This window comes from Dama dama, chromosome 5 (assembly GCF_033118175.1).
Source record: "Dama dama isolate Ldn47 chromosome 5, ASM3311817v1, whole genome shotgun sequence".
In the NCBI taxonomy this organism is placed as follows: domain Eukaryota; kingdom Metazoa; phylum Chordata; class Mammalia; order Artiodactyla; family Cervidae; genus Dama; species Dama dama.
The window spans coordinates 18,560,145-18,576,441 of record NC_083685.1 but is presented as its reverse complement, the minus strand read 5'-3'; the positions used below and the strand labels follow the sequence as shown (position 1 = coordinate 18,576,441).

General features: G+C 38.6%; 1 protein-coding gene across 1 annotated transcript in view; it reads left to right on the top strand.

The window, feature by feature from the left end:
• The window catches only part of ATP2A2 (ATPase sarcoplasmic/endoplasmic reticulum Ca2+ transporting 2), a 58,602-nt gene that overhangs the window by 29,810 nt on the left and 12,495 nt on the right, over positions 1–16,297 (top strand). The window contains exons 6-11 of the mRNA XM_061141938.1: positions 1,415–1,495; positions 3,343–3,428; positions 4,328–4,792; positions 9,335–9,423; positions 11,589–11,691; positions 12,559–12,690. Of these exons, the coding sequence (XP_060997921.1) occupies positions 1,415–1,495; positions 3,343–3,428; positions 4,328–4,792; positions 9,335–9,423; positions 11,589–11,691; positions 12,559–12,690 (956 nt within the window). The remainder of the gene's footprint in view (positions 1–1,414; positions 1,496–3,342; positions 3,429–4,327; positions 4,793–9,334; positions 9,424–11,588; positions 11,692–12,558; positions 12,691–16,297) is intronic.

Below are 16,297 nucleotides of genomic sequence, written 5' to 3'. Positions count from 1 at the left end.
GTTTGGTTTTTTGTCGTCCCATGCGACTTACAGGGATCACAGGTCCCCAGCCAGGAATTGAACCTATGTCCTTGGCCGTGAAAGCAAAAGCAGAGCTCAGAGTCCTGTCCACTGGACCACCAGGGAACCCCTGTGCTTTGCACTTTTGATATGTATTACCAGTTTGCCCTCCCGAGATTTTGTAAGTTTTTTTCTTTGTACTCAGCAGTGTATATAGGACCATCACAAAGTCTGGATGCCTAGTTGAATTAAAAATATTAAATGAATACTAATATTACATGGTATGTTTAGTGACGTTACATTCAGTTTGTCCTTACTAGCAGTGCACTAAGCACAGAATTTTCATTAATACCTGCTCGTAAAACAAAAATACCTGCTCGTGCACTTGCTCAGCTAGTAAAGAATCTGCCTGTAATGCAGGAGGCCCCGGTTCGATTCCTGAGTCGGGAAGATCCACTGGAAAAAGGATAGGCTACCCACTCCAGTGTTCTTGGGTTTCCCTGGTGACTCAACTGGTAAAGGGTCTGTCTGCAGTGGAGGAGACCTGGGTTGGGAAGATCCCCTGGAGAAGGGAACGGTTATCCACTCCAGTATTCTGGCGTGGAGAATTCCATGGACTGTATAGTTCATGGGGTCGCAAAGAGTTGGACCCAACTGAGTGACTTTCGCTTTGACTTTTCATGCACTTGCCTTTTAAGTGATTTGTAGCTTTGGTTTGTTTTAGGTTTTTTTTGGTTTTTTTTTTTTGCTTATTAAAACTAAACTTTCCACATCTTATAGTCACCCTGTATAAAGAAGCCCTGTTTCTTTACATTCTTTCAAACTTAGTGCATTTTTTTCTCAACTCCTTTGTCAATTTGATAGTTTAAAAAGTGGTCTCTCTGTGTTGTTTTTTCTTGCCTTTTTCTTATGAGTGAGATTAATTGAGCATCTTTTTATAGAGGTATTTGTTTCCTGTTTGTGATAATTTAGCCTTCCCAATGGAAAAAAGCATAGTTTACAATTCAGTCCCCCTCGCCATGCCCTGTGTGTGTGTGTGTGAGTGTGACTAAATAATGTGTACTTAGAGCTGTTTGCCCAAGCATCATTGTTCTCTTAGTTGTATACTTCAGATCTTGTATTTATCCAGGAAGAGTTGCTTATATTGCTTATTGTAGCAGATTGGAGGGTAGGGGGTGAGTCCCACGCAGCCTGTGGGATCCTAGTTCCCCAGGATTGATCCCATGCCCCCTGCACTGGAAGCGCAGAGTCCGAACCACTGAGCCACCAGGGCAGTCCCTGTAGCAGATTAAATTTGTGCTGTATACAGACTGTTTATTTTCTTTAAATGGTGTGTTTGATTTGGAGACAGCTTCTTCATGTAACATGATTACAAAAGTTGCTTATTTAAGCTGCTCTTTTTCTCCACAATTAGTTGGTGACAAAGTTCCTGCTGATATAAGATTAACTTCCATCAAATCTACTACTCTAAGAGTTGACCAGTCAATTCTCACAGGTAAATATTATGTATTGGAGGGTGGCTTAATTTCTGAGGGCTCCCTCAGACTCCATGCTAATAGTTGAACTGACTGTTGCCCTGCTGTCCATTTATAGTATCCCATCTTAACATTTCCAAGATGTTTATTTCATAATGCTTTATCAGTCTTTTTGCCAGTAGATGCCAAGCTATGATTTTAAAACAGTTGGCTTTCATCTCATAAGGCCTTCTTATATTTAAATTTCATTAAAAATTAGTTTTAAGAAATTTTTTTAATGGTTGAAAATTCCTTTGGTAGCCTAAGATAAAGTTGAAGCAGTGTTGTTGTCTCTCTGTTTTGTGGAAAGTGAATTAATTACCTAGTGTTTTTTTCCAGGCAGGAAAAATAGACTCCAGGAATGCTAATCTCATACCTGATATACTTTGCAATAGTCAAATGTACAATTAACAAAAGTCAGCACCCTCCAAAATGGTGAACATTTACTGCCTAAAGTTTGAACACTAATTAGATCTGGGATTGTTCGGAACATTTTCCCGTTTTTGTTTGATAAAGGCACAGTCTAGGGTGGAGGGTTCATGTTAACTGGAAGTAAGGTGGTCAGAAGATTAACTTAAACACAATGCTAACCTGAATTAAATAGTGAGTAAATATAAAATTCAAAGATTTATCTGATGATTAGTTTTCAAAAACAACTAAATGTCTTAGAAGTAGGGACGTGAGCAACCTGGGCTCTGTATTTTTTATTGTTTCTTTATGAATAGCTTATCTACTAAAACTGCTGTTATCAGCAACAACCTGGAAGCTGATTAAGCCATAAAATGGTAGGGAATCGATCAGATTGTATATAAAATTCTCATATTGTGTGTACAAAAATAATTTCTATTTATATAAAAATCATACTCTAGTTTTAGGCTAGATTGAAGAACCAGAGTCTTCTGTTAAATATTGAGAGTGAAATTTGCTTCCTGAAATTTGAGTTAACAACTAGGGCCATATTTCACCCTCATTATATACCATTAACCCTTGAACAATGTGTGTTTGAACTGCATGTGTTCGCTTATCTGCAGATTTTTTTCATTAATAAACCAGTTGGTTGAATCCTCAGATGCAGAACTGCACATCTAGAGGAATCATATGTATACAGAGGGCCAGGCCTAAGTTCTGTGCAGATTATGAATGCTGAGGGGTTGGCCCCCCAACTGCTGCATTGTTCAAGGGTCAACTGCATTTCATAGGAAATTGTTAGGTTGAAACCAGGTTCAACAAGGCATTGTGAAAGTTCTAAGAAGTGGTCTCTTATTCCATGTGGTCTTTTTTAGTGCTGCTGATTGCTGTTTTTCATTTTGGTTTATTGAAGTAGAATAGTTGATAAGTGCATGCAAATATTATCTAGAACAGTGTTTTCATTTCTCATCTTTGGCATTATTGAACAAAAACAGGCTTTCCAGTGGATGAGCCTCAGTATTCATATCTGTATCTACAGTTTATTCATTTTGTTAAAAGTAAATATACTTTCACCTTTTAAACTATTAGAGTGTGTGTATATATAAGTGTACAGCAAATCTATATCTACTATATTAGAGTATGAAATGATACTTGAAAATGAACTAAATTTGAATAGTTAAGAAAATAAAGGTAATTGACTCTTAATTTTACTTCAAAATTAAATTCCTTTATTTTGATATTTTTTTTCTTGGAAATTAGTTTCTGTTACTGAATTTTACTAGTTTATATCATTTTGAATGAATTGGGCCTTTTTTTCCTTTTCATGAGTGTGGTATTGGCATGAGTGAATGAGGGTACCAGGGTTCTAGGTGTGAATGGCATAGATCTAAACAAACCTCCTGTATTGCCACCTGCTTAGGTGAATCTGTCTCTGTCATCAAGCACACTGACCCTGTCCCTGACCCACGGGCTGTCAATCAAGATAAGAAGAACATGCTCTTTTCTGTAAGTACTTTGGATAAGATTTAACCTTTAAAGGGGTGTTTCCTTTAAAATGACATGGATGATAACTGTGTATAGCTCAATTAAAAGGTGTGTGTTTGGAAAGAAAGCAGATTGTGGCAAACCATTAATAATTGGTGAGTCTGGGTGAAAAGTAAAGTAGATGTTTATTGTACTGTTCCAATTTTTCTGTTAAATTTTTTTGAAATATAAAGTTGGGAAATTTATAGTTTTTGTTTAAAGTGGCATTTCAAGTAGTAGGCTTTTTTGTGTGTTAACATGGGAATTTAACCGCCCATAGTAAATTTTTAATAAGTACTGCAGAGCTACAATGAAAATAATGAACTAGGAATTAAAATAGAGTGGGGAGGGAAACCTTACACTTTTGAATACCGGTGCTTGAGTGGAGGTCCTCAAGGGCAGCTCCTGGTCCTGGTCACCCTTCTTATTTCAGGGATGAAAGGGGAGGTGAAGTTGTTGGAGCCAGAGGTGGAGAATGCTTGGGGTTGAGAGCTGTATAATGTTTGAAAAGTCAGGAACACAGAGGGGTTAAGCTCTGCTCCAGTTCAAAGCTCTCTACAAGCCAGACTCAGTGAGTAGAGATTTCAGGTGGGCCAGTGTAGAGGGCTCTGGGGCAAGTGGGTACCATTCTCACTTCATGGAGAATCACAGAGAGATATACTACACCACCTACCCTGAGGTATTGTTCATCATCAAAATTTGAAGGCTGGTCACCTGAGTAGTAGCCACTTGAGGGTCCAGTAGAATGTGGTGAGTAGTAGAGAGGCCCGGTAGAGAGTCTGGGCGCCCTCCTCAGAATCCACACAAGTCTGAGTTTACTAGTCAGGATTTAAGTAGGATATGGTGTTAATCTCTTAACCAGTTCTCTCCTTCTGTCCTAGGGTACAAACATTGCTGCTGGCAAAGCCATGGGAGTGGTGGTGGCAACTGGAGTTAACACTGAAATTGGCAAGATCCGAGATGAGATGGTAGCAACGGAACAGGAGAGAACACCCCTCCAGCAGAAACTAGATGAGTTTGGGGAACAGCTGTCCAAAGTCATCTCCCTTATATGCATTGCAGTCTGGATCATAAACATTGGGCACTTCAACGACCCAGTTCATGGAGGCTCCTGGATCAGAGGTGCTATATACTACTTTAAGATTGCAGTAGCCCTGGCTGTAGCAGCCATTCCTGAAGGTCTGCCTGCTGTCATCACCACCTGCCTGGCTCTTGGAACTCGCAGAATGGCAAAGAAAAATGCCATTGTTCGAAGTCTCCCTTCTGTGGAAACCCTTGGTTGTACGTCTGTTATCTGCTCAGACAAGACGGGTACGCTGACAACAAACCAGATGTCAGTCTGCAGGGTAAGTGGGAGTAGTTTAAGAATCTTTCTGAGTTATGGTTGTTGATCCATCGTAAGAATATGCCCTCATGTCATTAGAAGCATTATTGTTATTGTTAATTTTATTTTTATTGTAGTTAACAATAGTTTGTCGGTTTCAGGTGTACAGCATAGTGATTCAGAGATGTATGTGTATTTTCTTTGTAGATTCCTTTCCATTGTAGCTTATTAAAAAATATTGAGTATAGTTCCCTATGCTATACAGTAGGTCCTTGTTGGTATGCAATAGTGTATATATGTTAATTTCAAACTCCTAATTTTAACCCCTCCCTTTCCCCTTTGGTAACCGTAAGTTTCTTTTCTAGTCTATGGGTCTCTTTTTATTTTGTAATGAGTTGATTTGTATCTTTTTTTTTTTTGGTTCCATATACAAGTGATATCTTATTTGTTTTTCTCTTACTTAATTTACTTAGTATGATCTCTAGATCTATCCATGTTGCTGCAAGTGGCATTTTTTTCTTTTTTTAAAGCAGTTATTATAGTGTAGTTGATGTACAGTGTTGTTAGTTTCAGGTGTATAGCAAAATGAGTTATGCATATACATAACATATGCTCACTCTTTAAAGATTTTTTTCCCATAGAGGCCATCACAAGAGTATTGATCTGTTTTGTACATGGTGGTGCGTATGTGTCAATCCTAATCTCTGTTTGTCCCTCCCCTGCTTGTCCCCTTGTAACACAAGTTTTCTACATCTGTGACTCTACTTCTGTTTTGTAAATAAATTAGTTTGTACCTTAGTTTTTTTAGACTCCACATAGAACAAGTGACATTATTTTTATTTTTTATGACTAATATTCCATTGTGTATCTCTATACCACATCTTCTTTATCCAGTCGTCTATCAGTAGACAGTTGGCTTGCTTCCATGTCTTAACTGATGTAAATAGTGCTGCTGTGAACATGGGGGTGCATGTATCTTTTCAAATTAGTTTTCATCATTTCTGGATATATGCCCAGCAGTGAGATTGCTGGATCATAAAACTTTTGATTTATAATTTGATACCTTTTTATGTGCTTTAAGCAAATTGAATTGTATCTGATAGAGGTTATCTACATGAGTGATATACTTGTATTGGGGAAGTAACTATAAGCAGTCTGTACATGTGTTAGGTGACTATGCTTCCTTTATTTCCCTGTTCTTCTAAGTGTATGTATGTTAACACAAGCTTCAAAGTAAGAATAGTATAAAACCAGCTAGTTACCTGCCTACATAAAATTCTAATTGGTATTTTCTTAACACATTGAATGAAACATGTTTTTCTTCTTGAAAAGTAGAGAATTGCGTTTAACTTGCTTCATTTTGTGTTCATCCTTCCTTTCTCTTACCTTGTTTTGACTATCACTTTAGGATAAAATAAACTGTTTAAACCTGCCCTAAGCAGAAGAAAGAAATATAATGATGCAGCTGAATGAAGTTCTTTCATGTAATTCGATTTCCATAGGTTTTATTCAAACAACTTTGAGGTGGAAGGATGAGAAAAACAAACAAACAAAAGTATAAACTTCCAGTTAGAAAATAAGTGTGTCATGGGTATGAAATATACAGTGCAGGGAACAGTCAGTAATAACGTAGTATCTATGTGTGGTGGCAGATGACAACTAGACTTAACGATGATCATTTTGAAATGTAGAGAAGTATCACATCATTATCCCATGCACCAGGAAGTAATAACCTAGTGTAGGTCAGTTATACTTCAAAAACAAACAGAAAAAGAGCAAATTTGTGGTTTTCAGTCTGGAGGGTGAGAAATTAGATGAAGGTGAAGAAAAGGTACAGATTTCCAGTTAAGTATTAGGGAATGTCATGTACAACATGATAAGTGTTAATCAGCACTGCTCTACATTATATGTGAAAAGTTGTTGAGAGTAAATCTTCAGAATTCTCATCACGAGAAAACAATCTTTTCTTATATTGTATCTATATTAGAAGATGGATATTGACTAACTGATAATCATTTCATGATGATTGTAAGTCAAATCATTTGTACAAGTCAAAGTAATTTTTCAAGCGACACACAACTCACAAATGTTGAATGAAATTCATGTCAAAGATTCTGTTTGGGTCATTGGTTCAATGAGAGAAAATCAGCAAGATGGTAAAACTAGTTACAGGAACATGTGAGGAAGTGCTCAGTATTAGAATAGGACTAGTGTGTGTTAGATTATAAAAACTGGTTAATATCATACAGGGAAATAAAACTAAGTTTTATCTTTTATAGAGGACAAAAAGCCACAACTTCATAAAACCTGAGCCTTTTATAATAGCACAGTGAAAGAATGTTAAATTTTCCCAGCACACTAAACCTTTAAGTGCCTGTTAAGTAATGCTTCTGATGACATTGAAAGAACATGCCATCATCCCCTTGGCCTTATCTCTGGGTTTTAGATAATGGGTTTTTTTAGCATTAGAAATTGCTCTTGTTTTGATACATTGAACCCTCAGACTCTTTTACTGAATTTAAATTTGTGGTAATTTTTTTAATATACGCACCCTCAATTCTTTGTGTTGTCCAAAACCCAGATACTAATAGCTCAGTTGGTAAAGAAATAATGGACAGGTGTTCAGGTGGCAAGCTTCTAGCTTGTCTTAGGTAGATGCAGAGTGTAACTGAGCTACCTAAATTTTCTTTCCTTGGTCCCAAAAAATGTTGGATTTTTTCCTTATATTTTCCCTTAAATAATTTGATTTCAAATGTTCTGTTAAAGAAACAGCTTTGCCTCTTTGTTCTGTTCTACCTTTAGCGACAGAAAGCTGATGCTAATCAGTATTCTACAGGAGGTTTCTTGCAGTGGGTTGCATAACTGCCCTTGACTTAGGGGTACTTTCATCATGCAGTTTCTAAATGGTTTACTGGCTTGCAGTCTAAAAATGCCTGTGTGCATTCAGATTTAGTTTGTGTGGGTTAGAATTCTGAATGTCTTAGAATATTTTGTACTGTGGTGTAGACCCAAAGAGCTTCACTTTTATATACAGCGTCATTAAAGAAGTGACATGGTGTAGTCATAATGATGCCAACTTGCTTTGATAAGTCTTAGTGCAGTTAATTTTTCACATGTGACTTTGTTTGAATCGTATGGTAATACTGCTCAAGAGGTTAGAAAACATAGGCTCTGAGAAATTGTGCCATGTCTGAGGGTCCCACAACTTTTTAATAGTAAGGTAAAGTTCAGTTTTCTGATAGGAGAGATAAGTAAAACCTGTTTCTCTCTCCCACTTAATAATTGTGTAACCTCGAGCACATCCTTTAACCTCTTTTTATTCCTTTTTTTCCTCTTCTGTAAATGTCAGACATTTTTGGAAAGAGCTTTCTGCCAAAATTCCTTTTTTAGATGTTGTATCTGCTAGGAAAAAAAAACTGTAGGAATTGGTGACCTTGCTGCATGTGACCTTGGACATGAATCTTTTCCTCATTTGACACACCAATTATATGTGTTTGAACTAGAGCCTTTTACCAGGAGTCATCACAGTTTTAAATCCCACAGTTTTAAATTATATATAATTTTTTTTTTTTTTTAATCCTTTTGTCTCACAGCTTTAGTTCAGTTCCCAGATTGATTTAGTTCTGAGTATACTTTTGAAATGAAGCTTCTGGAATTTAAAAGTATATGCTATATAATAAACAAATCTTACGAGGCAAAGGAAGTTATTTTAAAACAAAATCAGATTTTCTTACTGACTATGAGTCAGAATGCTCTGAAAAGATTTTTTTAAAGCATTACATGGCTCTTTTTTTACTTGAGTTTAACATGTTAAAAATTCTTTATTGTAGAATGGTTTGATCATTCCAAACTGGACTTCTGAATTACAATTGGAAAGCAAACCAAGAGGGGGAAAAAAATACCTTCACCTTAAAAAACTGGCTCATGTCACTTTATTATTCTGTAAAATTAAGAATTCCTTCCTAAAGCATGCTTCCATCTGTTATCGTCTTGGTAACATCAGTTCATTCAGCTCTGCGGGCTCCTTACTATATACATGTGGTTGTGCAGCTTCATAGAAAATGAGCTATTACCACAATAAAAAGTAAGTGGGAAGGAGTAAAGAAGCAATTTGTCTTATTTTACTTGGGGAATGTTTATGCAACTCTGATATGTGAGTTTATTCTTCCTAGGCTTTTACTCTTAGCTCTAAAGCGGGGATACCTAGGTCACTTTCTCAGCCTGTCATTTGGAATTCTGAGTATTCTAAAAAGTACTACTGAGTCTTCGGAACTGATGGGCCCAGAGTCCTCATAACTTGGTTTTCATGTATGTTCTCTTTCTCCTCTGCCTGGTGCCATTGCTGCTTATTTATTCAGCACCTCAGTGATGCTGTTTTTCAGACTGTTAGATGAATGGGGCAGGCAGTCTTAATAGTGTCTAGTTAGAATAGGAACAGTACTTCTCATGCTGAGCTTCGACACTTAAGTGAGAAGAGCCTTTTGTCTTAGCAAAGGTTATATGCTTCTAGCATATTTTTTTTATATATATCTTTTAAACACTTAGGCTTTTTTTTTTTCTGTAGATGTTCATTCTGGACAAAGTCGAAGGTGATACCTGTTCCCTTAATGAGTTTACCATAACTGGATCAACATATGCACCTATCGGAGAAGTGTGAGTAAACCTTCCTTGTCTTTTAAAGGCTCCACGTTGGCAGTTTGGTGCCTGTGTAGACTTACAGTGTCTATGAAGTGTTTGGATAGTTTTCCTGATGTAGGTCCTGTTGGTTATCAAAATGGCTTACTTTTTTAAAAATAAAAATTGGGCACAAAGACAGAAATATAGATCAATGGAACAGAATAGAAAGCCCAGAGATAAATCCACGAACCTATGGACACCTTATCTTTGACAAAGGAGGCAAGGATATACAATGGAAAAAAGACAACCTCTTTAACAAGTGGTGCTGGGAAAACTGGTCAACCACTTGTAAAAGAATGAAACTAGAACACTTTCTAACACCATACACAAAAATAAACTCAAAATGGATTAAAGATCTAAATGTAAGACCAGAAACTATAAAACTCCTAGAGGAGAACATAGGCAAAACACTCTCCGACATAAATCACAGCAAGATCCTCTATGACCCACCTCCCAGAATATTGGAAATAAAAGCAAAACTAAACAAATGGGACCTAATGAAACTTAAAAGCTTTTGCACTACAAAGGAAACTATAAGTAAGGTGAAAAGACAGCCCTCAGATTGGGAGAAAATAATAGCAAATGAAGAAACAGACAAAGGATTAATCTCAAAAATATACAAGCAACTCCTGCAGCTCAATTCCAGAAAAATAAATGACCCAATCAAAAAATGGGCCAAAGAACTAAACAGACATTTCTCCAAAGAAGACATACAGATGGCTAACAAACACATGAAAAGATGCTCAACATCACTCATTATTAGAGAAATGCAAATCAAAACCACAATGAGGTACCATTACACGCCAGTCAGGATGGCTGCTATCCAAAAGTCTACAAGCAATAAATGCTGGAGAGGGTGTGGAGAAAAGGGAACCCTCTTACACTGTTGGTGGGAATGCAAACTAGTACAGCCGCTATGGAAAACAGTGTGGAGATTCCTTAAAAAACTGGAAATAGAACTGCCATATGACCCAGCAATCCCACTTCTGGGCATACACACTGAGGAAACCAGATCTGAAAGAGACACGTGCACCCGAATGTTCATCGCAGCACTGTTTATAATAGCCAGGACATGGAAGCAACCTAGATGCCCATCAGCAGATGAATGGATAAGGAAGCTGTGGTACATATACACCATGGAATATTACTCAGCCATTAAAAAGAATTCATTTGAACCAGTCCTAATGAGATGGATGAAGCTGGAGCCCATTATACAGAGTGAAGTAAGCCAGAAAGATAAAGAACATTACAGCATACTGACACATGTATATGGAATTTAGAAAGGTGATAACAATAACCCTATATGCAGAACAGAAAAAGAGACACAGAAATACAGAACAGACTTTTGAACTTTGTGGGAGAATGTGAGGGTGGGATATTTCAAAAGAACAGCATGTATACTATCTATGGTGAAACAGATCACCAGCCCAGGTGGGATGCACGAGACAAGTGCTCCGGCCTGGTGCACTGGGAAGACCCAGAGGAATCGGGTGGAGAGGGAGGTGGGAGGGGGGATTGGGATTGGGAATACATGTAAATCCATGGCTGATTCATATCAATGTATGACAAAACCCACTGGGAAAAAAAAAAAATAATAATAAAAAAAAAAGAATAAAATAAAAATAAAAATTGGTAATGCATACCTGAAAATTGATATGCAGTTAAAATAGATTGTTTAAGCCAGTGAACCTTTTTCGTCTTTTGAAGCCTAAATTTTCAAGTGTAGTTTCTGTTTAGGTGGAGTTTTGGGGGTGATTTTTTATTTTTGTTTGTTTGCCATGCCACATAGTTTGCGGTATCTTAGTTCCCCAACCAAGAACCAGACCCAGGGCCCCGGCAGTGACAGCACCAAGTCCTAAGCTCTGGACCACCAGGGAATTCCTGTTTTTTCTTTATGGATACCAGTGGTGGAGGAATTTCAGTAACTGAGAATTTCTGGTCTTTACTGATTAACTACTGATACCAGAGACACATTCTATTACTGTCTCCAGCATCAGATTTCTAGGAGCCATCACTTGAATTCTTCTGAATGCTTGCCAATCTGTTGCACACAAAATTCTATTTTTTTAGTAAAAAAATAAATAAAAATGACCACAGTTGACCACAGTGTGCTTTAAGAGTTATTTTTTTTCTTCTGACAGACATAAAGATGATAAACCAGTGAAATGTCATCAGTATGATGGTCTTGTGGAACTGGCGACAATTTGTGCTCTTTGTAATGACTCTGCTTTGGATTACAATGAGGTGAGCCTTCTCATAAATGAGAAACTAGACCTGGCTGTTTCTAGCTCAAAGGTGCAGTGGGAGGGATGAAAATCTAGCCTTCGTTCCTCCCCTTTTTTTTATTTTTATTTATTTATTTTTTTCATTCCTCCCTTTTTGAAAGTACGAGTTCCTGATTTTATTTGCCCTTTCCATTAAGAGCTTGTCTCTTATCAGAGCCAGCATGATCTATCCCAAAAAAGCTGGGAGCCTTTCATATATTCTCTGTGGCTGAGCATTGCAGTTACTCAACTTGGAGCTGTAGCATACATGATGATCTCTTCTGTGTGTAGCTTAGTTACTATAAATGAGTAAAACCCAGGATACTTTTTCCTGAAAGTACAGGGTGTTGATCTTGGCTTTTTCAGATGGGTATCATTGCATCCTTGAGGACAAGTTGAGGCTTAGAAGGTTGTTTTGATGATGTTATTATATAAAGTTTAACCAACAGAAAACCTTCTTTCCTCTCTTTTTAAATTATAAAGTGAGATACATTTTTTGGTTTCTAAAGGCAAGCCAGTCCCCAACAAAAACAGAATATAAATTATGTAGAATGATAAATAATGACATGGAATTACAAATACTATTTGCAAGCTCTCATGTTTCACTTAATACTGTGGTTATTGGCTTATAGTTCAGGGGAATGAAAGATGTAATTATTAGAAAAAGATCAAATGCACACCTGTCCTTTGAGTTTATTTTTAATCATTTGGATCATGTGCTCCAGGATAGGATAAAAACGACCCAGAGAACAATGATGTAATGGAGGGAAAAGTCTTTATTAAAGAAAATTTACTTGTTTTTACTACTTTTCCCTTTTTGTAATTTGTATGCTTTCTGCTACTACAGGCGAAGGGTGTGTATGAAAAAGTTGGAGAAGCTACAGAGACTGCTCTCACTTGCCTGGTAGAGAAGATGAATGTATTTGATACTGAATTGAAGGGTCTTTCTAAAATAGAACGAGCAAATGCCTGCAACTCGGTCAGTATTTGAACTTGGTGTTGTTCATGTTGCCCGTCAGTCCGCTCACTCACTCTCTTAGACAACTTACTCTATACTTTATTTCCTCAAATTCTCTCTCAGTATCTCCTTCTCCATCTTCACTATAAGGTAAATTGATCTGGCCATTTGACCAAGAAAATAATAGTTACCAATGGACAATTTCCATATGCAGCCACCTGTGCTGTGATATGTACTCTTTCTGCTCCCAGTAAAACCCAGCTGCTCCTTGTCCCAGCATCTTTTCTGCATTATCAATCTCCTATCTCTACTGGATCTTCATTAGAGAAATAATAGTTGTTTTTTATCTTAAAACTTTTTCACTTAAGCATCCTGCTGCTTTTCCTTTATGGTGAAACGTCTCAAAGAACCATTTTTATGTATTATTTCACTTTTCCCATTTTCTTGAGTCCACTCCAGTCAAGCTTTTGCCTCCTTCCAGTCTATCAAAACTTATCAGAGTTGCCCATGACCTTGTGTTAAATGGTCTAATTGTTTATGCAAGTATATTACTAACACATTTTAAAGTTCACAGAGCAAAAGTTGACAGAAATAAAAGGTAAACTAGACAAATTTACAATTAGAGTTGGAGACACACCTATCTCAAAAATTGATAGAACAAGCAAATGAAAAAAATCAGGATATGGAGCAACACTTGTAAATATACTTAATCCTTATTTCTGTTGTGCTGCTCCTAATATGCTTTTCAGATCTATAAGGAACAATTTACCAGAATACACCATATTGCTGGTCCATGAAGCAAGACTCAACAAATTACAAAGGATTGTACAGGCTGACCACAATAGAATTAAACTAGAAATCAATTAAAAAGATGCATAATTTTCCATCTGAAGAAAACGGAAAAGCAAATACAAGTAGAAGGAAGTAGGAAATAATAAAGACAAGATCAAAAAGCTGTTCTGAAAGTTTTTATATCAATAAATTTGACAGCATAGAAGAAATGAACAAATCCTCTCAGTAGCACAGCTTTCTAAGCTGACAGTTTTCTAAGAAAAATTGAATAATCCTATGCCTGTTAAATTAACTGGATCTATAATTCAAAATCTACGCTTCCCTTCAAATTATTCAGGCCCAGTTGTGCCAATACTGAAGAAATACAAGTTTTCAGGAGTTCCCTGGCTGTCCAGTGGTTAGGACTTGACACTTTCCCTCAAGCTGCACAGTGTGGCCACACCAAAAATGGCAGAAAACGAAACTTTTATCACCAGCATAACCCTGATAGCAAAACCTGACATTGATGTATAACTTTCATAATACGGAAGTAGAGATTCTCAGTACAATGTTAGCACATTGAATCCAGTAGTAATTAAAACTTTGACATGCTGTATTTATTTGAGCAGAATTACTACAACTATGGTGAGTGGACTAGCAATACTGGGGGGTGCAGGTGTGTCTGTTAGGTGTGTGAACACTAGACAAATGTGTGATCCCTCAGCTGTTCTCCCTTGCCTGTCAGAGCCCCAGAGCCAGGATTTTCTTAGGCTGAGCAAAGTGGCAGGCAGGATGGACTGGCCTGTTAAGGACCCAGGTGCTGGAGGCCGACCAGATGGCCAGTGTCTGCTAGCAGCTGTTGCAGATGGTTTTATTCAGGTTTAGCTGCACCGAGTGTGTGAGGCCACAGAATCCAGTTGACTGGTCATTGCCGGACAGGTCCAGCATGTGGCCCCAAAAAGGGCTGGCAGATCCATGACATGGACCTTGTTCAGGTTGCTGAGGCTCAGGCCTAGTGTTTGCTGACCAACTTGTCGCTTATGGTCATGGTGATGCCAGCTGAATGGACCTAAGCAATAACCTCTGTTCTAGCCAGAGTGGTGAGTGGTTGCTTAGCTGAGAAGCAGAGTAAGCAACATGTGAACAAGATGTTACCATACACAAAGGTCAGAGTGACAGGCAGTGGCAGGTAGAATTAGAACAAGGGGAAGAGAAGAAGCCTAGATGCCCAGAAGCAACCTAAGGAAGCTCAGAAATGGAAGCTGCAGAAGCCAGAGAATACGGGTTGAAGGGACTGTGAGGACAAGCAGGAGCAGAAGAGATCTAGGAGGAAACAAGTCAGGCCCTGAAGTCTGCGTCTGGTCCTGCCCTTGCAGACCTGGAAGCACAGAGCCCCTCTGCAACAGGGTGAACACCGTCTCCCTGCAGTGCATGCAAGATGGTGTTAATGCAGTCTGCATTGGGTCCTCTAGACCTGTTCCCAGTACCCACTGCCTCCCAGCCTTGGAGTTTAGGTTTCTTCAGAGTTGGGCTCTGCTACACACAAGCTCTTAGTGTCAGACCTATATACCTGTCATCTCCAAGGGGCAGCCAGCCAGTGCTTGAGGCTCCTCTTTGTAGCACTTTAGTGCTACTGTTCCTTCAGTCAGGGTTTTCTGGTAGAAGAAAGAGAAACAGGAGGTTATAAATACAGCCTTCCTAGTTATACAAAAGCAAAGCTTATTTCAGCTATCACTATGGTGACTTTTTTTCATCCTTCCTTAGGTATCCAGGACAGATGAGGAGGCAGTGTTTTGGGGGAGAAGGGTGGCACCTCACAGCACAGGTAGCCTAAGGTGGGCAACAGTGCACCTATTAAAGACATCAGCTATTTAAGCATTTAGTCACCACGCCAAATCTCAGGTTGTAAGAAGGACTTTAGGACCATCCAGTCGAGTCTCACACTTGCAGGCAGGGAAACTGAGGCCCTCAATGACTTGCATACCGTCTCGCAGTGTGAGGCGGAACGGGACCTGCTCCAGTACTCTGTTTTCTTACATCAGTGTGCCTCTTTTATATTCTCCAGGGAAATCAAAACTCGTGCCAGAATGGAGGATGCCTCAGCTGAAGTATAGAATCTTTCACAGTAACTCGATTCATGCTTCACAACCAACAGTCTCACAGCCACAAGGGTCTTGGGCCTCTCCTGTGGCATCCTGCCCAGACTCATGGTTTCCATGAAACAAGTCCAGGTCCTTTGTTTCTGTTTTAGGGAATTCACCCCACTTGTCAGTAAGCAAAACCACATTGTCTGATAGCTCTGTTATGAGTTGGTGTTTGACTAAACCCTTCAGAGGCAACCTGAAGACTTCAGCTTCACAGAGACTGATGTTTAGAATTACTTAATTACCTCTAACTACTCAATGAAGGGAAACAACCAGCAGCAATAGAGCAGGACCAGCTTTTTAAGGCCAAGTGGCCCCTTTGGATAGGACTGTTGAATTTCACAGCCCTAGTGGCTTTGTCCTCTCCACCCAGGATGTATCCAGGTGGCACTAGTGGTAAAGAAACCACCTGCCAGTGCAGGAGGTGTAAAAGATGCAGGTTCCATCCAAGGGTTGGGAAGACCCCCTGGAGGAGGGCATGGCAACCCACTCCAGTGTTCCTGCCTGGAGAATCCCATGGACAGACAGTACATAGGGTCACAAAGAGTCAGACAGACTGAAGTAATTTAGCACGCAGGATGTATCTGGTGCCGAGGTCACATCTCCCTCAGAGTCACTGCACATTCTTGCAGTCTTCCCAGAGCTGTTGGTACAAATGCTTAATGGAAACTAGATACATGGGAATTCCCAGTGGTCAAGACTCTGCGCTACCG